This window comes from Hibiscus syriacus, unplaced genomic scaffold (genome assembly GCF_006381635.1).
Source record: "Hibiscus syriacus cultivar Baekdansim isolate YM2019G1 unplaced genomic scaffold, ASM638163v2 tig00004072_pilon, whole genome shotgun sequence".
Taxonomy (NCBI): Eukaryota; Viridiplantae; Streptophyta; class Magnoliopsida; order Malvales; family Malvaceae; genus Hibiscus; species Hibiscus syriacus.
Genome location: NW_024061998.1, coordinates 1,351,109 through 1,375,217, shown reverse-complemented (window position 1 = coordinate 1,375,217; position 24,109 = coordinate 1,351,109). Strand labels below are relative to the sequence as shown.

General features: G+C 32.8%; 2 protein-coding genes across 2 annotated transcripts; both read right to left on the bottom strand.

Moving 5' to 3' along the window:
- Nucleotides 1-7,722: 7,722 nt before the first annotated feature.
- On the bottom strand, nucleotides 7,723-9,689 carry LOC120189341 (polyphenol oxidase, chloroplastic-like). Its single transcript, XM_039192650.1, has one exon. The coding sequence runs from the start codon at nucleotides 9,653-9,655 to the stop codon at nucleotides 7,859-7,861; it is 1,797 nt and encodes a 598-aa protein (XP_039048581.1). The 5' UTR covers nucleotides 9,656-9,689; the 3' UTR covers nucleotides 7,723-7,858.
- Nucleotides 9,690-20,220: 10,531 nt separating this feature from the next.
- On the bottom strand, nucleotides 20,221-21,095 carry LOC120188660 (dof zinc finger protein DOF3.4-like). Its single transcript, XM_039192075.1, has one exon. It carries the CDS (start codon nucleotides 20,934-20,936, stop codon nucleotides 20,247-20,249), a length of 690 nt encoding a protein of 229 aa, XP_039048006.1. The 5' UTR covers nucleotides 20,937-21,095; the 3' UTR covers nucleotides 20,221-20,246.
- Between the last annotated feature and the right edge of the window lie 3,014 nt (nucleotides 21,096-24,109).

The window sequence follows — 24,109 nt, the reverse complement described above, 5'->3', positions numbered from 1 at the left end:
TGTACCTTTCTTAATCTCTTCTTCAATACTAAATCTAGAGGTAAGATTCTTGACCTAGAGTTCTTGAGCTTCATGAAAAGCTCACTATCTTCTTCAACGTTGGCCATGAACTCATTTTATGTTTTGGGAGGGTTTAAGCTTCAAGAGCTTAATTCCATGATTTCTATTTGATTTTCATATAGTTTAGTTATTGTTTAACACCTAATGTCATTCATTTTTATGTTGGAATCGGCTGGTGGCTTTTGAGAGATGAAAAAATGGTGCAAGAATCCCTTTGAGCTAAGTGAATGAAAGGTTGATCCTTGGGTAAGCTATATATGTTTTTGAGTTGCTAGAAGTTGAGGTAACACACTATAACTCTTCCTTACCACTTAAAATGTCATCTAAATGAATACGATTGCATGTATGGGGTAAGAAAAACATATAGGGGTTTGTTTAGTTCATGAAGCATGCTAGAGTAATTTCCATGGCAAGATTCGTATTTGTTTGTTGCAAGCATGAAAATTAATACCTTTTGACCTATAAGACACTAAATAAGACGCTAAACATGTTTGCTAGTCTTAGGGGAAGTGTTGGGTTGATTTTTGGGTGTTTCCCGAGCTTAATCAAGTCATTCCAAGAAAAAAAGATCAATCCCTTGACTAAATGGATTGATCCCAAAGTTTCTATCCAGCAAAGGATCGATCCCTCGAAAGAAAGGATCGATCCCTTTGTTGTTTTTCTCGATGGAAAAGGGTGAAATTACATTCTTTAATGGTCTGAAGTATTGAGAAATGTTATCTTAACCTCAATATGTTTGAATGAGTTCAATTTAGTCCATTAATTGATTTGTTTAAATACTTAAACCTTTAATATGGGATATCATTGATAATGAACAACTTAACTAATAACATTATAAAATAAAGTGACATAAAACTAGCCTTTGTTTGATACTCAGAAAACGACTAAGACACCCAAGTTACTCTAGCATTATGATGTTTGTCTGTTATGTTATGTTGATATCCGAATGTCTTTTGTTTGATAGTACGCATCTGATGCACGTAAATTCCAGTTCTTACCCCGAAGCTATTGCGTTTAGATAGGCTGGTAAATTGTCTGAGATGCATGTAAATTCCTTCGACCACTTTATTGGACCTATCTCATATTTGTTGATGTGTTTTTGCATATTCATGAGATATTAGGTAAGCTAGGGGTGTCGTCATGAGATGTATGTAAATTCCTCCGACCACACTACTAGACTTACCTCAAGATGTTTAAGTGTATTTGCATGAACATATTTTCATTCGTCAACATGATCATTTGATGAGTGCATGTAGTATGGTAAAGGTATTGTGTGACGCAAGGCTTGCGAGCTCTACATTCAGTATATGTTTCCGTTCTTAGGTTTCGTGGATCACGATGGGACAACGAGATCACCGGAGGAGTCTCAGCAGAGTACCAAAATACGACGATGTCAGCTTAATGGGCATATAGATGTCATGGTTTGAAAGGAGCCATTTTGTATATATATGGGTTATTTATTTTATTTATTGAGTTTCTAAATTGGGGCCATATTTTTATAAATTGTTACGATTTTTATTTTATATAAATACTTTGAAGCAAGATCTGTGTGATTTGGGTGTTACAGTTCTTACATGGAAAGCTTGAAGAAGACATTTATATGAAGCACCGGAATGATTTCATGGTCTCAGGAAAGAATGATCATGTTTGTTTATTGAAAAAATCTCTTTATGGACTTAGGTAGTCGCTCAGACAATGGTATAAGAGGTTTGATTATTTTTATGATTTTTCTTGAGTTTAAGAGAAGTAATTTTGATAATTGTGTCTATTTCACAAAAGATCGCGATGATTCATTTATATATCTTCTTCTTTATGTTGATGATATGTTGATAGTTGCAAATAATAAAGAAGAGGTTAGACATTTGAAAACACAACTTAATAAGGAATTTGAGGTGAAAGATCTAGGCCATGCATAAATATACTCGCAATGAAAATTAGAAGTGATAAAAAATAGGTAAATTGCACTAAGTCAAAAAAGGTACATTGAAAATTTTCTTTGCATGATAAGTAAGTAGAGTGCGAAGCCCTAAGCACTCTGTTGGTAGTTCACTTTAAACTTTCATCAAATTGTTCACTAAAATCAGAAGATGAGGTAAAGTACAAATCATATGTTTCATATTTTAGTACAATGAGGTCTCTAATGTGTGTTATGGTTTGTATGCATCCACATTTAGCGTACAATATGAGTTTAGTGAGTAGATACATGGCAAATCTTGGTAAAAAAATTTTGGAAAGCTATCCAATGAATTGTTAGGTATATTTGAGGTACTAGTGATGTTTGCTTGCAGTTAGGGCAAACTAGAGATGTAGTTATGGGTTATGTTGATTCTAATTTTGCTTACGATGAGATATTAATAAGAGGAGATCACTTATTGGGCATGTCTTCGAAGTTAGAGGATGTGTCATTAGTTGGAAAGTTATTCTCCAGAGAACGTTGCTCTTATCAACTAATGAAGCAGAGTACATGATGGGCACTAAAGCTTGAAAGGAAGTTGTCTGGTTGAAATGTCTCTTTGGTGAATTTAGTGAAGACCTTTAGATCAGTATGATGTTTTGTAACAGTCAGAGTGCTATATTCTTAATGAAAGATAAAATGTTTCATGAGCGGACGAAACATATAGATATCCTCTATCACTTTTTATATGATGTAATTGCTTGAGGTGACATTGTTGTGAGCAAAGCCAAACACTCGGTGTCCATTATTAAATATTACCCCTTTTAAAGGGTGTTGTGAAAGAGGTGGAGAACGTGTTTATTGAAATGAAGAATTATTTTTTTTTGAATTTGGGGGTGTCATCGATTGAATAAAAGTTTAGGTCAATGGTGACTCTCCTAGTCTAGGGGACAGGGCATACTTAAGACCCAATTGGGATTTACATAGGAATTTGCTGATTGTTCACCAAGAGTGACGATCGTAGGATTCGAACTTAGCCTTACAAGCTCAAATTCTGAATCTCAACCACTTGTGCCTTTCTGTTAGTTTAAAATTGAATTGATTTCAAATAGACCAACATACAACGATGGACCTAGGTGGGGGTGATCGTCCCCTAAAAAGTTAAAAGTACTATATATTTTAGATTTTATCTATGTATTTTTTCTTGAAAATTTGTTTTCGCCCCCTAAAATTCTATAAGTTTATGTTTGCCTCCCTAAAATTTTATAAATTCAAGTTCACCCCTAACATAAAATCATGTGTCCGCCCTTACCAACATATGAATTTAACTTTATAAACAAATTTATTATGATAAGAGAAAAGAAATTTTTATATACAATACATATGATGGAAAGGGCAAATAAAAAAAATAAAAAAAAATTGAAGGACCACATTGAATGGTGGTGTTTCCACTTGGGGAGACAGCCTCTTGAAATCAAATGCCTTTCCCACTTCCATTATAAGAAAGTTTTCTTTTTCCTTTTGCTTGCATCACCTCGTTTTCACCCACACAAACAAATGGTATTACTTTTAGATTGAGAGATGGAAAATAATAAGAAATAAAAACCAAAAGTTTGATGTGTATGCAAATTGGTCCCCAAATTTGAGAAATACATTAGACTAACGGTGATAAGCTTTTACAAATTCAGACATAAACTAATGAAAGAATTTCTTCAGGGAGTAAAGTAAAAATAATAATAACTTTAGGGCTAATATATGTATAATCTATTAGTGTGTAATCTATGGGGACCAAGATAGAGAATATTGAAAATGCTTTTCGATTTGGTTAGCCTGGCATTGTTTAAGGAAACAGACGCTTCTCTCTCTTTTATTTTCTCACCTAATTATGGCGTTTATATTTAATTATGGTTTCAGTCCCTCTATTATGCATAGATTCAAAATTTAATTTCTTAATTAATTTGGCATTGATTCCTCTACTCTTGTAATATTGTTAATAAATTTAAATTACATCATCAGTCGATGTTGTTAAAGTGATGATATGAAATTTTCTTTATTATTAGTTGGTGGTTGTTTGAAGAAACATTCACTGAAATGTGGTTGTTGAGGTTAATGTCAAATAAAGCATTCTAGTTTTTACAAAATTCTGACGTTAGGGGCAGCCTACTACCCTATCTCCTCTTATCTCATTATACATAAGAATAGGGTTTTGTTGTTGGTGGTATAGTTTTTACAAAATTCTGCAGTGAAAGATTGTCATACCTGATGGACTGCTCCTAACAGCATTTTTTTACCCATAAGTAAAAGAATCATAGTTAGAAGATGTTTTCGCGTGTAGAATCACTTTCACGTGCTACATAGAATACAAGGATGGCTAAAGTTTCCTTTGTTATGTACGTGCACTTACAACATTGGTGTTTAAAGTCCAATATGACCTAAATCTCATTTTCAACAATAAAAAAAGCTGTTCCGAAGAAAAGATTCATTGTATCAAATAAAGTACTAAGGTTCATTGCATCGTGGTTGGGAAATTACTACATGAATTGGAGGTTTAGCGAACTAGTCGATCGCAAGTTAAGCAATGTTACTTCATGTTCATTAAAAAAGATTGTTATTCGACTCGTTGTTCATAAAGCTCGTTAAAATTTTTTAGTAGGGTAATTAGGATTTGTTAGTTAAATTAATAATTATTAATTAATAATTTAATATTTTCTTACTATTTATTAAAAAATTAATAGATTAGTAAATTAGTAATAATTATTAATTAATAATTTAACATCTTTATGATTATCTAGGGTAAACTACACGTTTTCTCACTGAACTTTACTTTTTATCCTATTTTGCTTACTGTACTTTCAATTTTTTTAATTTAATCACTAAATTTTATAGATTAAATTTTTTTTGTCATTCGGTCATTTTCTCTCTAACAATAGAATGTCATGGCTTATTTTATTTATTTATTTTTGTTTCCCTCCAGTTCCAAGGTTTAGCCCTGACTAATCTGGACCGACTTAGATCGCACATCTAACTTATTTTATTAATATATAGTGATGATATGTTTTTTTATCAATATTTAATAATGATATGTAATATTTAAAATGAAATAAAAAATAAATTTTTATATTTTACTCCTAAATCCTAATCTCAAATTACACCCTCACTCCCCACTCCCACGGTCTCACCCTCCCAGTCACTGTGTATCTTCAATCGAAGCCTCCACGTCCATCGTTTCTTTAATGGGATACAATAAGTTTTAGGACCAAAATCTCATCGATAGCGTTCCTTTTGTAAAGCTTGTAATCAAATCTTTAGGGGATTTTGTGGTCTTTGAAGGATCGTTGTTGGATCTACCATTGATGAGAGCTTGGAGTTTCTCAAAGCATAGCATAGCATAGCAGAGCAAAAAACATAGTAAAGCAAAGCAAGGAAAAGCTGGGAATAGAGAAGAAGAGAGGACGCCATGTATGTATAACATAGGAGTGAGAATGACGATTGAACAATGAACGACCGACTATTCAATGGAGAGCAACAAAGATCAAAGAATAAAAAAGAATAAAATATTTAACGTTAGATCTATGAAATTTAAGGGATTATTAGGTTAAATGAACACTAGATTTACGTTCAAGATGATAAATTGAATTTGGAGAAATTTTTTGACATTTATTGGCCACAATCATGGACGGAGCGAGGGAAAAATTTTGACATTTAGTGACTTGCTGCTTCCAATGGTGACTAAAATTTCAACAGATTCAAAGAAAATGAGAGAAATAAAAAGAAGAAAAAGACAGAAAATGAAGGAAAATTTAGGTTTTATGTAGTTGCAAAACAACTTTTAGTAGAAATTTAGTTTGTTCAAAATGAGGTGGTTTTGATGACGTGACGTATGTTATGTCACTAATTACTTCACGGCAAAGTGACTAAAACAAGAACAATGTCAAAGTTCAATGATTAAATTAAAAAAATTAAAAGTGTAATAAGTGAAATAAGAGACTAAAATTCAATAAACAAACTTGTAATTTACCTTTAAGGAAATTAATCCTTCGAGTAGCTGGAGCTTAAGGAAATTATTTAAATTGAGGCACGAGGCTTTTGCTATTAAGTCTGTTGTTACTCCTTCAGTGAAGAACATATGGGATGAAATTCGGGTAAAAAGACCCCTTGTCATATGACAGAAAATTATTTGGTTTCCTCTCCATATACCAAAACATAACTTAATTTCTTGGATGGTTTTACTTGATCGACTTCCTACTAAAGATAGACTTCTTCGTATGGGGCTTATCAATGATTGTCAATGTATGTTTTGTGATGAACCATTACAAACTAGGGATCACTTATTCCTCCTTTGTCCTATGGCTGACTTCTTGTGGAACTCTATCTTCTCTCTTTCTGGTCTTAAATTCAGAACTCATTCTTGGGATTCTTTTTTGACTTGGGTCTGCTCTTACTGGAAAGGTAAGTCTTTGCTTACTTCCATTTTGAAGCTTGCTCTTAATGCTTTGATTTACTTTATTTGTGAAGAAAGGAACAAGAAACTGTTTCAAGGCCGATCAAGAGTTGCGTCTGATTTGCTTCGAGCCATAAAGGACACTGTCGGATCACAACTTAGGGGTAGAAATTTAAATAGCATTGAAAGTGTTAATACTAATCTTTGTAAGTATTGGGACATTTTTTGACTTTGATTTTTTGTATGTATCTGTTCCTGATGCTTCTTGAACACTTATTTTTGTAGCAGGTTCTGTTCTTGGGTAATAAAAAAATTGATTATCCAAAAAAAAACTTGTAATTTACCCTATTATCTATTAGTTAATTGATGGTTTGGAAGCAATTTGTAAATTACTTATCAATTAAGGGAGTTATGCAACAGGTGGAAAATAATATGTGGTGGCAGCAGCTAGTACATGTTAAAAGAATGAGAATATATCAATGTTGAAATGATGAGTGGGGAGCAGCTAAGAGTTTTACTGAGACAAGGAATTCACACGGCAAACATGAAAAGTTTGGAAAATCACGGCAATTGATGAAACAAATAAAGGCGGTTCAACATGGCTATAATGTGTATTTAGTTTTAGTTTGTCATATGTAATACGAGTGAAAGTGAGTAAAAAACAGGAGTAAGGGGAAAAAACTTAGCAAAGCTTTTATTAGAGATTTTAATAAATTAGTCGAAGTTAGTGTTGGATAATGTCATTTTATCGTAATTTATTCTTATCAATAATATTAATAGAATTTTAAATATTATCGGGTGTCCACCAATGCTTCAAACATAATAAATATTAATTCGATTTTGTTTCCTGCTCCATTTCGCAACCCCTAGACATCATAATATCTTCGTAGCATCATCGTGATCTTAAGCTTTGGAATTCTTGAATTATTTTAGGATTTTAAAAAAATGGCTTTATAAAATTTGAAGTAGTAATCAACCTTTTATGTTTAGGTAGAATTGAAGAAGAAAAAAGTACAAAATCACATTTTCAAAAGAAAAGTTCTGAAACCCCCACTTTAAAGACAATTTGTGATCATGATTAATCAAAGATTAAAATAATCGGATTTAAAAATCAATAACGGGAATGGTGAGCATTCTTCTTTAAATTAATCTATTAATAAATGGAATAAGTTTTTAAAAAAATAAAAATAAACTTTTAGATTATTTTATCACAAGTGGACACGAAAAACAGATCCTGTCCATTATCTCAAACATAAAATACAAGAAGCTTTCCTTTGTTAAAGAACATTTCATACAAAGGATTCTATGGTCGTAGACGTGATGACCTTATTAATAACACAAAAAGACACGTACATAAAACATGAAAAACAAATAGATGTACCCATCAATCCGATCGGAAACACTAAAGATGTCGTCCATTAACCCCATCAAAGCATTGGAAGAGTCAACAGATTAATTGATCACTAGTCTTGGATGTAGTCGATCTTAATGTTACCAATCGAAACAAGACCCTTCCCTTCTTTAGGCACCAAAGTCACCTCAATATTGTCATCCCCTTCAACATCCAAATCCTCCAACAAATCTGATAATGGCAGCGTCAAGTTAGTGTCAAGCTTCACACCCGGCTTGTGATGGTTATGCGGTATATTCGTAAAGCTCCCGGCAAACTCCGAATCTTCCGGTTCGGTGGGTGTCTCGTCGTCTTCGTCGTTGATGTACACATCGAATTTCACAGCTATGTCTCGGTCTACCTGAATGTTTTGTAGAACCAAAACTTCTTCTTCATCTTCCTTTTCATGCTTAGTCCTTGATTTCTTTGGCCTTGGAACTTCAATGCGCACCACCTTGTCTAAAACTATAGGGAAAGCATTGCGGATAACGGATGCAGCTTTCGTCTCGGCCGCCACTGCTTGACCACGACCATGACCTTGGCCTCGACCCTTACCGGGCCTCCGAGGGGTTGGCTTGTTTTTAAGCCATGGAATATCAACTCTTTGATAATCGTACCCCAAATTCCTTGTGTCTAGTGCATCACGAACCTTGACTCGATTCAGATTAGCATTCTCGTCGTAGAAAAGGAACGAGGAATCGAGCCAATCCGTGTCGGCAAAATCGGTCCGTTTCTTCCCTGGTTTCTTCCCTGGTAAAGACTTCCAAATGTTCCACATTCGATCAACATTGGAATGATGAGCGTAGAACAGGGGGTCTCTACCAGCAGAATAAAAGTTCCCCATATCTTCTGAATACGGTTGCTTCTTGTCGCCAACCCACCGATGAACGGCGGTGTGAGGGTTGTTCTCGATGGCACCCATTCCCGGACTTGGTTTATCGCCAGTACGGTACGGTTGTCCATGGAATAGAGAAGCGGTCTTGTTCGATACCATTTGCCTATACATCACACTTAGATTACTCTTTATCAGATCCCTCTTTGATAATTCTTCCTCGGTGCCGGCGTAATCAAGATCGAGCATTTTGGGCGGCTGGTGGTTCTCGTTGCGCTTCTCATCGTAGAGCGGAGAGTTAGGATCTACATACATCTCTGGGATAACCATGCCACGGGGAGAATCCCAGTTCCAAAATGGCATGGCGAAATTCGGATCATCAATCATCTTCCCCAATATTCTCTCGTAGAAATAGAGATACCACCTATGGAAAGGGTAAAAGAGCCATGAGAAGTGAATTTGAAGCTCTTGATTTTGGTCTCCATTATCGTAACCCCCATTGCAGTAAGCACAATGAACATTGGCTTGTTGCATGAAATTACGAGGATCATCCTCGGGAAGAGCTTTCATCTTCTCCATGGCCTCCTTAAACTTATCCAAGTACTCAGAATCAACTATATGTGCCGCCGGTCTGTACCGTATCTTGCTAAACTTTGGTGGTTTGAAATCTATGATATTTGTTGATTTTGGAGGGCAGCAAGCGACTTTAATGGTTCCAGCGCTCTTGGATGTTACAGTCGATTTCTCACAGAGAGAAAGGTCGGGTGCGGCTACTGGGGCTGCCAATGCAAATGGGTCGCTCACAAGGTTGGTAGCACCATAGAGACCACCTAGGCCGAGAAGCACATCCCTCCTGTTGGGAGAAGAAGACTGTTCATTGCTGGCTTTGCAGGACACTACTTTCTTGGAGACAAAGTTGAAAGGCTTCTTCTTCTTGAATATGGAAAGCTGAGATGTTTTGGGAAGGAATGGAGTTTGAATGGATGAAATCTTGGGAAGAGTAATAGGGGTTGATGGGGAATTCACAGTGGAAGCCATTGCTGACTAGCTTGATTTGGCTGTGTGAAGATGATGAAATAATGTATGGGATTTATAGTGAATTCAATAGTGTTGAACCCTTTGTCGTCATGCTGAAATTGGATCCTTTAACCTACTAATGCAGTTATTCGAATCTAAAATGTTAAATTAAAATGATATTTATTTTAACTATTAATATCACAAGTTACTAAATTCGAATAATTACATTTACAGATTGTGTGTTGCAATGATTAAAAACTTATAAACACGTATTGCTCAAACTACTAATTTTTTTTAATTTTAGATGTTTATTAATTTATTATTTAAAATTGTTGAATAAGTATTAAAACTAAAATAATTTTTTAATAACAATAGAAGGTTTAAATGAGATATAATTTATGGTAAGTACAAGACAGTATATGTTCAAAGAACTCCTAATAATTTAACATTAAACGCTCACATTTATGATATTCCTGGTGTTCGAATTTAGAACCTCAAGAAATAACACAATTCATTTACTACCAAGATTGTTGGGTGCGTATGAGATATTAACCATTAAGTTATTATTTCATGTCATTTCTCTATCGGTAGGTAATAATAAAACGATCATCATGTAATATTTTGATAATTTTATTGGTTATTTTTGTAATTTTAATTTTTTGTTTGCTAAAATAATCAGACAGCAATAGTTTAGGGACTATTGATGTACTTTACCCTTTGACCCCATAGTGCAGTGTGCAAAGTTTGACGAAGAATTAACAATGAGTTTTTCACGTGTTCTGATTTTTCAGTATCAATTAAATCAATGGATGGTTCGATAATTTTTATTTTTTTTAATAGGAAAGAAAAAACAACTACCCATTACAAATCTGTGCTATGAACAGCATCTCTATTCACTTGTTTCTGTATTTCAACTGGAACTTCAACGTATATTTTTAAGTCATCAGGATTGCCCCAGGCCATGCTTGCCAAGCCATCAGCTACACAGTTCCCTTACCTGGGAACATAGCGGAAACAAAGACACCGTTCTCGTTTTACAATCGCCTGAACGTGCGGCACCATCTCTGATGTAGTTCCTGCTCCTGGCTCCCGATGAAGGATAGCAATCGCTTCCGTATTATCGGTTTCGACTATAAGCTTACGAATATTCTTTTCCCAAGCCATTTAAAGTCCGATGTAACTGCCCCATAATTCAGCATCTAACAGAGTACAAAACCCAATACGCTTCGAAAAACCTGCAACCCAAGTGCCGAGATGGTTACGAATAACCCCACCACAAGCTGCCCATTCTGTTGAACTCCTACTCGCCCCATCCGACTTCAATACTACATCAATTACTTGATTGGTTATTGAGATGTCATTATTTTGATCGGTCAATACTACATCAATTACTTGATTGGTTATTGAGATGTCAACCCAACATATATACCATTTTGAGAATTTTTTTAGGCTCATGTACCAATCTTATACTAAAAAATAGTTTAAGTACCAATTTAAAGTATTCCCCAAGTTTATATACCAATTTGTATAATGAACCTAATTTAATGTGTTGATATTAGGCAAAATACCTTTTTGACACCTTAGCATTTTATCACTTAAAGTTTTAGTCTGTGTTTGTTTTTATTGTGTAAGGTCTACAAAGTTCTTATGTCTACGCCGCCCAAACCACGCGCAGACATTGGGCTTCGCAGACCGTTTGATTTTTAGAAGACAGAAATTTTCTAACGTCTGTGCGAGGTCTTCTTGGTGCAGACATAATTTTATGTCTTCAAAGGTCTTCAAACCTCTTCAAAGAAATTAAAATTATTTAAATCTATTTTAAAATATGAAAAAATTTATTTTAAAATATGTATTGATTTATTTTAAAATATGGATTGATTTATTTAAAAATATAGATTGATTTATTTTAAAATATGTATTGATTTATTTTAAAATATAGCTTGATTTATTTTAAAATATGGATTGATTTATTTTAAAATATGGATTGATTTATTTTAAAATATAGATTGATTTATTTTAAAAAAAATTATTATTGTAGTTGTATGGATTATTTAAATTTTATTATTATATAACTAAAAGTATTTAAATTTTAGTATTGCAAAACTCTTTTAAGTTTAAAAAATCAGTTTATTTATATTTCAGTTTATTTTAGCAGTCTGCAGACGTTAAAAAACAACCAATATTATTCTTGCAGACTGCAGATTTTTTGTCCACATCTTCTGCTGTAGATGTATGCAGATTTGATCCGTAGACGAAAGACCTTTTATCTCTGCAAAAACAAACACCACATTATTATGTTCACGTTGGCCCTCAAACTTCTATTTTATTTGTCAATTTGACGCAGAAGTAAAAGAACAATAACCCTATTTTATCTTTATAGAAATCTTGACAACAGTTGTTTTGTCATTTTCTAACACATCATCAAAAACTTTTGAAAAAACAAAAGATAGTTTGATTTACCTTTGGTAAAACGTTTTTTTTTTTGGATGAATATTTGGTAAAACGTTGATATCAACTTTTTTAACAACTTCTAACATATTAAATTGTTTTAATAACATGACAGAGAATGGCAAAATATTCAAAATAAAGATAAAAGTCACGGTCAAAAAGGATTTATTGAAAATTTAAGAGCCACAACGACTAAACTGCTCATTTTACCTTATTAATATTTAAGATAGAGTGAGTCGTCCCCCATATTTAAGATCTATTGATTAAGTACTTTTTCAATAAATTTTATGAAAATATTGTATAAAGTGTACAATCTCAAGAGCTCTTTAAGAAGAATTTATTTAATAAAAGGTCCCCAAATATTTTTTATAAAAAATATTATCATCTTTAACAACTCACACTCCCACTAAATCGAGAAATTGATTACAAATCATGTGATCATATAAGGTTTAGATATTTTAAAATAATATATGTCCTTTTCATTTCAAGGATTTAAAAATTCACAAATTTCAAGAAAGTGTATGTGAATCTTTTTTTGTATAAATTAATTTTATTTTCATTTAATTTAATTTAATAAAACGTATTTTCTTATAGTTTTTATGTTAATTATAATCTTTTCCATTAGAAGTGTACTATACAATTAAACAAATAGATGAAAAATAGTTATATGAGTGAGTCACAAACGAGTATAATGGAGATTAGACAGGTCTTAGAACCATGTGGATGGTAAAGTAGGGTGAAAATTTTATCTTTTTGATTGGGTTCGAAAAAACTTAACTGAATTAATTTTGAGTTATAATTTTATAATATCAATTAAAAAAATTTAAATTCAATTTGAATCATAAAAAAAACTCAAATATTTTAAATAGTAACTCAAATAACTCGAAATTTTTAATAATTAATATATTAATTTTTAAGATTGAGTCAAATCTCTCGACTTTACATGATATATGCATATCACATATGAATATATATATATATATATATATATTGTATATGGTTATAGAAAACTGTTTAAATTGAACTAGAATTGTATCATAATATTATAAATATTTATAATTAAATTAGAAACTCGAACAATTCAACTTGATTCAAAAAAATTCAAATCAAATTTGAAATATAAAATCAAAACTTATTGAAAATTATTTTTTTCAATTTAACTCAACTTATCAAACATTTAACTCTATTAAGTGAAGATAATTTTAGTATTACACGTCATGAGGTGGCGAAGATTTTAAATATTTTACTTGTAATGAGTTACATGTGGAAATAGTGATAAAAATTCCTCCCACCCGTACTGACATCCACACTCATATAATGAGACTTGAATTAAATTATAGTTTGAATTGGTAATATTTACCCATAATGAACTCCAACTTAATATCTCGCCACATTTACGCATAGTATACTCAAACTCGATACAAACATTGCATTTTTCAAAAAAAAAAGTATTTTTTGCATTTGTATAACTAAATTATGTAGAATTAAATGACCCTGATGATAAAGAAATTATTGTAATTCGTTAAGGTATTGAGTTTCAGCGTCAGGAATGTTAGGAGTACGAGTGTTCAATGTTAAATGATTGCGATTTATCTTTGAATATATATTGTCTTGTACTTATTCAGATTAATAAAAAAATTAAATTATTATTTATAAATATTTTATATTTTTTAAAATTTAAATATTTTATAATAAATACTTTAAATCTCTAAACTAACGATAATAAATGGAAATCAATAATTAAACTGATAAATTCAAATAAATCAAAATTCGTAACCTAATATAATATTTTTAAAATAACACACTTATTGAGTTGGAAAAAATTAAAATTACATTATAAAATTAATCTCTATCAAAATTCATATGTAAACTTAAGATTTTTCATTATAAAATTATTGAAATATAACAAGGTTGGTATAGGTCTTCCTTGATCAAACTTTCAAAAGTAATGAGATCGGAAAAAAATTAAACTTGCATTATTATCTTAAAATCATAAAAATAATATGGGGTTATTAAAATACTATTTATACAAAAAATTGAACGACTGTATTTTTTTTTAAAATTCATATTAAGTGTGTATATGCGGGTGAAGCTCTCATCTATTATTTTTTTTTTATCCACTGATATCCAATACAAATTCAATCACCCTTCATAATTAATTATAATAATAATTTTCTTTCAAAAAATTATAAACACAATTTACACGACTATATATATATATATTGTTTAAAAAAAGGTGCCATTAGTAGCTGGATGTTGGATGTACAGCGGCGAATGGGCGGCTGTGATTTTATTACGAATGAAGGATTTTGTTTACCAAACAACAACAAAATGTAAATGAGTTCTATTATTGAGAGAGTACAATTAGCCTTAGGTTGTTCAAAAGGTACTCAAACCTATTATATTAATGGTTATTTATAATTCATGCTCAACCTAATCATAAACGGTCTCATAAATTATAGCCTACTCAATTAACAATCTAATAACAAATTAATAAATTAACAATTGATTAATGGTTAATCATAACTTATTTCTGACCTTCTCTTTGTTTCCTCAATCTTCTTAACCTTCGAAACTTGACTAGTTTACGAGCAAAATGAATAAAACAAAATCACATTTCACAGTCTTCTTTCTTCATCTTTATTATCTTTCTACTCACTTATGGAGACTTCCCTTTTGGTGGAAATATGACGCTTAAATTTCGAGTTTCAGGTACAATCTGAAGTTTCTCTTGCATAAGAGAACATTCTATTTTATTTAATTAAGAAAAGAATAAAAACTATTAAACCCGTTATTGTCCCCAAATTTTTTTCTACCATGAACACTTAAGTGTTAAGTTATCAACTTCAAACAGTTCTTTTGTAACATACCCTAAACCCGAATTGGTCTAAACAATTCGAAACATACATCATGGTATCAAATGGACATGCAAGACAGTTATAAAACATTTTATAAATCGGAGCTCTATGACATATTTTTAAACCAAAATAATACAACTCAAAGTTTAATAAACCATATACATGAGTAAGGTTCTATGAATATATATGCCCACTAAAGTTACCGTACAGTACTCTAATTGAGATACTAGAAGTCTTGCTACGACGATGCTCCACGAACAGCTCAAGCTACTGACATGTGAACGGAAAACATCCGAACGTTGAGCTTACAAAGCCCAGTAGTATAATCGTTAATATAGAGAAGCATTACGAGTATGGGTGAACAAAACTCAACCGGACTCGAAAAATTGAACTTTTTTTTTTCAATTTCTAGTATATCCGAGTCAATTTATTTGAGCTATTCGAGTCAACTCGAATTATCAATTCGGTTTTTGAGTTCGAGTCGAATTGAAAATTTGAAATTTTGAATTAGTTGAAAAACCATAAATTTGAATAAGTATTTTGATAGTTTTACAATTTAGTCCCTAATTTCATTGTTCCTTCAATTCCTCCTTCATTCTAAGTCCAATTTTTACCAAACTTGAGTACTCATCCTAAACCATCATAGCATATGTACTTTAAATTCCTCTTTTTGATAACAAATTTTCTATTTTTAATTTAGTCCCTTAATTTTTATAATTTCTTTATTTTTTTCAATTCATCCTTTATTTCAAATCTATTTTTACCAAATTCGAACCACATGCTCATAAACCACCATAGAATACATATGTACTTTCAATTCCTCTTTTTGATAACAAATTTTTAATTTTTCATAATTTTCTTATTTCTTAAATTCATCCTTTATTTCAAGTCCATTTTTATCAAATTTGAACCACATGCTCATACACCACAATAGAATACTTATGTAACTTCAATTCTTACTTTTTTTTTACTAAAAATGTACTCTCTCTCTTTTATTTAGTCCCTTAACTTTGCATTTTACTCAATTTGGTATTTTGACTACAATTGTTTGCAAATTCTTTCTTCCCATCAACTTCTTGACTCCTTGCCATAATACTATTGTAACACCCCGAATCCCAGGTTAGTAGTTTAGGTCAACCCGAGACCCATAATTTGAGCCCAAAGTACCTATTAGAATAGCTTGGATCAAGTTTAGTAGCAATTGGGCTTGAGTTGGGCCTAAGAGAATTTTTAAAGATTGTTGGGTCTGTTATGAAATAGAAATTATAGGGACTAAAGATACAATTTTCCCATTGTTGGTTTGAAAATTGAAAACCCTTTTTTTATATGTTTTACATGAACTACTCCCCTCATTAGCTCACCAAACATTCTTCTTATTCCTTCCATCTTTTTCTCTTCCTCTTTTTTTCCAAAGAGAATATATCAAGCATTTCAAGTTTGGTGTGGTTAAATCAAGGTAAGAAAAATAATCCTCATCCTTCTAGCTTCAATTTAAGCTCCATTTCTCAAGTTTTAGCCATGGAAACCAAAATGGGTTTTTGAGAGGTTTATGAGAATTTATGGATTCTAGTTCATTTTGGGTAGATTTGAGTTATAGAGAGTGCATTTTAATTGTATACAACACCTAGTTGAGTTAGTAATCTATTTTTCTACCTTGTTTAGTGAAAGAGGTAGGAGAGAGTTCCAAAGCAAATGGGGAAAAGTGACTCCAAGTTGATTTGGGAGAGGCTTTAGCAGTAAGAGAAATCATGTCACACACTCACAACTCCTTCATACCTTTAGTGAATAATGAATGCAAGATAGCATATGAGTTGAGTTTAAAGTTTAACGAGCATTTCCATGGTAGATTTCATGATTTATGTTTTTAATATGTTTTAAAGCCTTATTTATGACTCTTATTGATCACATAAGACGTTAATAACAATTGAGAACCTCAAAGTAGTAATATCAGTGAATTTGAGTACCCAAATAGGGCAATCTTAAGCGAGGGTATCAGTATTGAAAGAATAATACCAATATTGTTCTTCAAACCAGCCTGAAATTGTTTAAGTTTCAAAAGCAGTATCGATACTCATTAAAAAAGTATCGATACTCATGGTCCAGTATCAATACTTCATGGGTAAGTATCGATAATGGAGTATTTTTGAAACATCGAAACCAAATTTGGTATCAGTACTTATGGGAGTATCGATACCCAGGGCAGAAGTATCGATACTAGGAATATTTCCAAAACATCGAACCTAAAATTTGTATCAATACCCAAGGGGAGGTTGTAACACCCTAATCTAGTTTGACCCGAAGATCCATGGATTACAATGTTACACGGGACTACTGAAATAGTGATCCAAAAATTTTCTTTAAAAATTGTTTATAATCGCTGAAATAATCCATCCATAGTGATAAAAATAAAACGTGATAATATGGGTATACAAATAATGGGGAACTCCTAAAATATATCTCAAAATAATACAATACCAAATACAATTTAAAGATACGATTGAATACACAATAGGGTCTATAAATAGTACATATCCTCTAATGATGACTCGAGACGTACTCAGATGGTCTCGGTTGGTCTATATTGTTATATTGGAATGTATGGCGATGATACCTCCCCACGATCTGCCCCTAAGAACTTGCACATGAAAACACATTCTGAACGCTGAGCTTACGAGTGTAGTGTCTCACTAATAACTGTATTATACTATATACATTCACTAAATAAGATAATTAGTGACACATGTCTAAACATGAAAATCTACTGATTTAACTACTGAGTAGGCATCATGATCTGGCTGAGGGTTTTGCATCTCGGAGCTCACACACCCCTCTAGCCATTTTGAGATATCCTCGGGTATCTAGGGTGAGATCCGGAGCTATATCGGAAACGTACACCTGCCAACTTACTCCGTCAAGTCTTGGGGCATCTGTGCCTATTTGGTTACTAAAGCGCCTTGGCACTGACTTGGATATCCACTAACTGTCGTATTATGCTAAGAGAGACTTGGATGTCCTGGTTGTTTCCCTAGCATCAAACAAGACTAATTTTATGTATACCTAGCTATGATTGTTTCACGTGTTTCACAAAGCCTTCCTATTTACAAAAGTATTATTGTAACAATACTTCTTCCACGTGTCGTTCTCCGATTGAAGAACATATTTCCTCATCGAATCGGTCTCCTGAATACAGTGCATTTATTGCTAATTTTTCAACTGTGTCTGAACCAAGTTTTTATCATCAAGTCGTTAAGTCGTATGCTTGGGAGGATACCATGCATGAAGAATTACAAGCGATGCAGGCTCTCGATACCTGGTCAATCGTTCCTTTACCTGAAGGAAAGAGGCCAATCGACTGTAAGTGGGTTTATCGTGTTAAAGTCAAGGTGGATGGTTCGGTTGAGCGTTATAAGGCTAGATTAGTTGCAAAGGGTTTCACACAAATTGAAGGCATCGATTTCATGGATACCTTTTCACCTGTTACCAAAATGACTTCTTTTAGGTTGTTGCTTACATTAGCTGCTGCTCGTGGATGGCTTCTCTTCCAGTTGGATGTCAACAATGCCTTCTTGAATAGAAGCTTGGAGGAGGAAGTGTACATGAAGTTGCCTCCTGGTTATAGAAGTGATTTACAAGGCTCGAATATGGTCTGCAAGTTGAATAAGTTCATCTACGATTTAAAGAAGGCTTCAAGGTAGTGGTTTGCGACTTTTTCGAGTGTAGTTCTGAAGTATGGTTTTAAGCAATCCCCTTTTGAACACTCATTATTTACAACAGGTTGTGGAGATAATTTCATTGCTTTACTGATTTATGTCGATGACATTGTCATTGCTGGCAAGAATGTGCAGTTGTTGGCTAAGGTTCAGGGCTTTTCTACAACAACACTTCAAGTTAAAAGTGCTAGGGCCATTGCGCTATTTCTTGGGATTTGAAGTTGCTAGGAATGAGAATGGTATTTCTTTGCCCAAAGAAAATATGCTTTGCAGTTGCTTGAAGACACTGGATGTTTGGGCAAGAAACCTGCTGATTCGCCCATGATTCCATCTTTGAAGCTTAGTGCTAATGAGGTTGAACTTTTGGAAGATCCTCGGAAGAATAGAAGGTTAGTAGGACGCTTGTTGTATCTAACCAATACAAGGCCTGACATTGTTCACACTGTTCATCTGCTAATTCAATTCGTATCCAGTCCCAGGTTACCTCATCTGGTTGCTTTGAAGCATTTGTCAGCATACATCAAGCAAACGCCTGGTCTTGGTTTATTCTTTCCAGTAATTCTACCTTGCAATTAAGTGCTTTCATTGATTCTGATTATGGGGGATAGTCTTCTTTCTTGGAAATCCAAGAAACAAACCATTGTGAGCAGATCCTCTTGTGAGGCGGAGTATCGTGCCATGGCTGTCGTTACTTGCGAACTGGTTTGGCTGGCTTCCTTGCTCTCTTCGTTCAACATCCCATTGACCATGTCAAGCTTTACTGTGACAATCAAGCTTCAATTCATCTTGCGAGTAATCAGGTGTTTCACGAGCGTACCAAACACATTGAACTTAATTGTCATTTTGTGCGATACAAGGTGAAACAAGGATTTCTACGTTTGTTTCATGTTAAGTCCTCTGAACAACTAGCTGATATCTTGATGAAAACATTGCGTTCTCCCATGTACCGTTTCCTTGTTGACAAGCTGGGACTCCTCAATATTCATGCAGTCCCATCTTGAAGGGTATTAGAATAACTGTTATATCGGTTATGCGTTGGTTATTCTTGTTTTCAGGGTTTGTTAATTAGTTAGGGTTGTATTTGCCTTGTATATATATTCCACCTCCTTTGTATTATTCTGTGAAGGATTGAATGTAAAAGTTTTCTTCACCTTGCTGTTTCCAGTAAAAATCTTCAGTTTCTCAAACTGTGATAAGAATCAATGTGTTAAAAGATTTATTTTACAGATTAAATATAATTCCATTAATTTATTGATATAATATATCGAAAAATATAAAATCACAGAGACATCAAAATAATGTTGGCATTATATATAAAAGAAAGAACTTTCTTTTTCATGGTTTGATCTGAGATTTGCCTTGTATATATATTCCACCTCCTTTGTATTATTCTGTGAAGGATTGAATGTAAAAGTTTTCTTCACCTTGCTGTTTCCAGTAAAAATCTTCAGTTTCTCAAACTGTGATAAGGATCAATGTGTTAAAAGATTTATTTTACAGATTAAATATAATTCCATTAATTTATTGATATAATATAAAATCACAGAGACATCAAAATAATGTTGGCATTATATATAAAAGAAAGAACTTTCTTTTTCATGGTTTGATCTGAGAATCATCCCATTGAATGTTTAGATCCGTAGAGACAAGCTCATCAATATCATTCCAATCCCAGTACCAATTCGCCATTTGAATGCCGCTGCTCGAAATAGGTTCTTGCCATGTCTGTGAATTAGTGCCACTTATGACGGGCATGATGATGGTTTGATCCTCCACTGTATCCCCGCTGTAATTATAGATGCTCGAAGATCGAAATGAGGTCGATATCGCAGATGGAGATTTCTCGAAAGAACTCAAACTCGAAAACGGAAACTGTAAGCCTTGAGACATGGTAGAAGAAGCCATGAAAACTCCATCGAGCCTACTGATAACGCCGGATACGGCGGAGCTTGTGGTGGCAGACGCAGCATCAGATATCTTGATCCGCTTGTTTTTGCGGCCACTGCCGACGGGAACGTTGCGAAGAGTGCCGCCTTTAGTCCAATGTCTTTTACAAGTCTTGCAGAAATACCTAGGTTGCGACTTGTTATAGTTGTTGTAATAACAAAACTTGGTGTTGGAAGAATCACACCTCGGACAGTTCAACGGCGGCTCCGATTCAGGCAGCTGGTTTTGTTGACGCCGCCTCTTCATCGACAAAGCTCTCGGTTGCTCCGTCGTTTGAGCAGCCTGCAACAAGGAGTGGCCCTGGTTCCTTCCGATGCCATCGCTAGAACTCAGTCCCATCTCTCTCTCAAAACCCTACAAATTTTGAAGCTCTCGGATCGAAGGATGAAGTGTTCAAATCAACCTGAAGAAAAACCAGTGATGATCATGAGATTTGTTCCTATAAGCAGAACACTAATGTTTTTTTTAAAACAAATTTGATAAGGAAATTCACGGAAAGTGATGAGAATATAGAAAATAAGAAATAATTAATTAGTGTTCATGGCTATCCAAAGAATTTTATAGTGCAAATAGGAAAAGAAGATAGGGCAGGGACAGAGTTCCTTAGGCGTGAAGGTGGTGGTGATGGTGGGTTGGTGACACGTGGAAAGGATGGACCTTTGTCAGTGTTGTGAAGAGAGGGGGTGATATTATACTAAGTTAAATTAGCAAAGCACTTACATGCACGTGTTGGCTCGGCCATATATGTGAAAATGATGGATCGTTGGGTCTATAAATTTTGCTAAATTGTTGCTATCCCAGTCCTTCAAGTAATTTCCCTTGTTTTTCCAAAACAAAATCCCTATAGAAATATATATATATATATATATTGCTTTTATTCTAATATATGCTTTGTAGGTAGGGTCCATTTTGTGTCAAATGTAGTCACCGGCGCCGGCCATGATGACTTGACATGATAGAAGAAAATCAAAAGAAAACTATAATTGGGATTTAATTAGGTTGTTAATAACCTCATTTTTTCTACAAAATTTTAAATCTAATTCTAATTATATGAGAGAGAAAGAATTTAAAAAAAAGAAAGAGAGATTCCAAGTAGTTCTAAATCTAAAGAAATATAAAAGAATAAAAATACGATCACCTAGGGAGGGATTTTTTTGGCCCAGTAGGGCAGCCTAAAAAAATTTATAAATGTCATCTACATTTTTATTTTGGATCTATAATATTTTTTTATAATGCATAGAACTCGTCGAGATTCAATTTTAAGCTCGATGTGATAAATTTTAATAAAAATTATATTTTATTAAAATTCAACATCTCGAGATGACGAGTTCCATATTCACTGTAGCATTTGTTGTATTCTCCAAAATAAAATTCGAACGTTAATGGGCTAAATAAAAAACCCAAAATCCATAATGGGCTAAAAAACCCTTTGGAGCAATTTAACACTAGATAAACACCAATTCAACATATAAGGTCATCTTCACCATAGCAATTAAGGAACGATTATGCACCGCACGAATCAAACTACTTTAGTGATAAAGGAGTCGTCGTTATTCCTTGAGGTTTCAGGTTTAAGTATTAGAAATTCAAGGGTATCAATGTTTAATACCAAATGATTGAGAATTATTTTTAAATAGATATTACCTTATACTTACTCAAATTAATAGTAAAAAAAGAATGATGATGCACAACAATTCGATAATTCAGCCATATCATTTCAAGATTTGATCATTTAACCAAAACATTCAGGGGTTTCGATTGTCCCTTGATGGCTTGCTTATCTTATGGGGATTAAATTCGGTTAAGTAGTAAGTGTCTAAAGCAAATTTATATATTGATTAAAATTTTAAAATGGGATTCGAATTTATAAATCTTGCAGTATAATATTATGTGATATCACCAATTCATATTTAACTCCTGAATTGAAGTGAAATGTTACAATTCAAATTTAAGTCTTTCAAATATCTTAAATAATTTATCGTAGTTGAGTTGAACTCCCCGTGATATTTCGTGTTCGGTGTGTTTTTCATTGTTGTCAATTTTGAGTTGGGTATCTCATAATGTCTTATTGTTTTTACTTCATGATTGTCGGGTTGTATTTATTTGAGTTGTAACTTTTACCTAATTATGTTGTACACTTTTTCTTTATCTAGGAATGTTTTTAATAAGACATACAACTTAAGTTTTGGAATGATTTGTTTAAATTTTCAACAAAATCATATTTGTCGAGAAAAAATTACAACTCAATTAGGATAAAAAAGATCATTTAAAATTGGAGATAAATGTTAAATTATCTCATAAAATATTAATTTAATCAAAATACTACAGATAAATCTTATCAATTCGACAACCCTAAAGAATCATGGTGCAAATCGACAGTCATGAATGATTTTAGTATAATTCAAATACTAAAAGAAAATATTATCATTTATCTTCCGATTGTTAATTATAAGATGGCTCTAATTAAATTATTTCTTAAAAATCTTTAATATTCATTAAAAATAGAGATAAATCCGATATAGATAAATAATTTAATTTGAATATATATATATATAAAGGTAATTTAATATAATTTAATTAAAAACGCGCCAGATAGAAATAGATAAAAGCGCGAACACTTCTTTGAACTACTTTAATAATCAACAAATTTTACACTAATAATAATAAATTAATCAAATGATACGAATAAATTTGACCGTGGAACAATAATATTGGACCATGAAAGACACATGCAAATATAATTAATCCACGAATGAAGTGTATATATAAGAAACTGTTATACAATAAAAAATTAAAGAATCATGAATTTATCGTTGATCTAAATGATTAAAGAAAATATTATTATCTTTAAAGATCATGAGTTCAAGCAAGTATCTCTGTAAGGAACACATACATTATTAATAGTTAAAAAACGTTTGAATACATCTTATCTTAGAATCATTTTATTTTTTTGGATAATCAATTTCATTACCCAAGAAAGCATAATTATGCGAAGAATACCAACCCTTACAGCACAACATCACTTGCTAGCTAAACGCTTCCAGTGTAACAGAATAATAGAATACAATACAACTACCCTCAGTCAAGCAAAAGGCTAACAAAGAACAAAGAAGAACGAACCCACAACTATGATATACCCAACTATCACAGAGGGTATTGTTCCTAGAGTCATTTCTGTTAATTGGCCATCCATCTAACCGAATTTGAATATCATCTTTAATGTCCTCCAGGATATCACTCATCGGCCTAAGCAATTCACCATACAGCATGTTATTCATTTCTTTCCATATGGCATACACGTGGCTCGTCAACACAAGCTTAAACACTCTCGTAAGAAGGGACTTTCCTTTGAAGATGTGGGTAGCTCACGATAGCTCGCCTTCCCAGTGACTTACTCTTCAGTTAACGCCACATAGTAAAAGAATAGCCTTCCAAAGGTTTTTAGCATAATCACATTCAAAGAAAATATAGCTCCTAGCCTCAGGCACCAAATCACAAAAGAGAGACATATC

What these genes read in the sequence shown, in the direction of transcription:
- LOC120189341 (XM_039192650.1), bottom strand. Translation starts at nt 9,655, where the DNA reads ATGGCTTCCACTGTGAATTCCCCATCAACCCCTATTACTCTTCCCAAG.
- LOC120188660 (XM_039192075.1), bottom strand. Translation starts at nt 20,936, where the DNA reads ATGGGACTGAGTTCTAGCGATGGCATCGGAAGGAACCAGGGCCACTCC.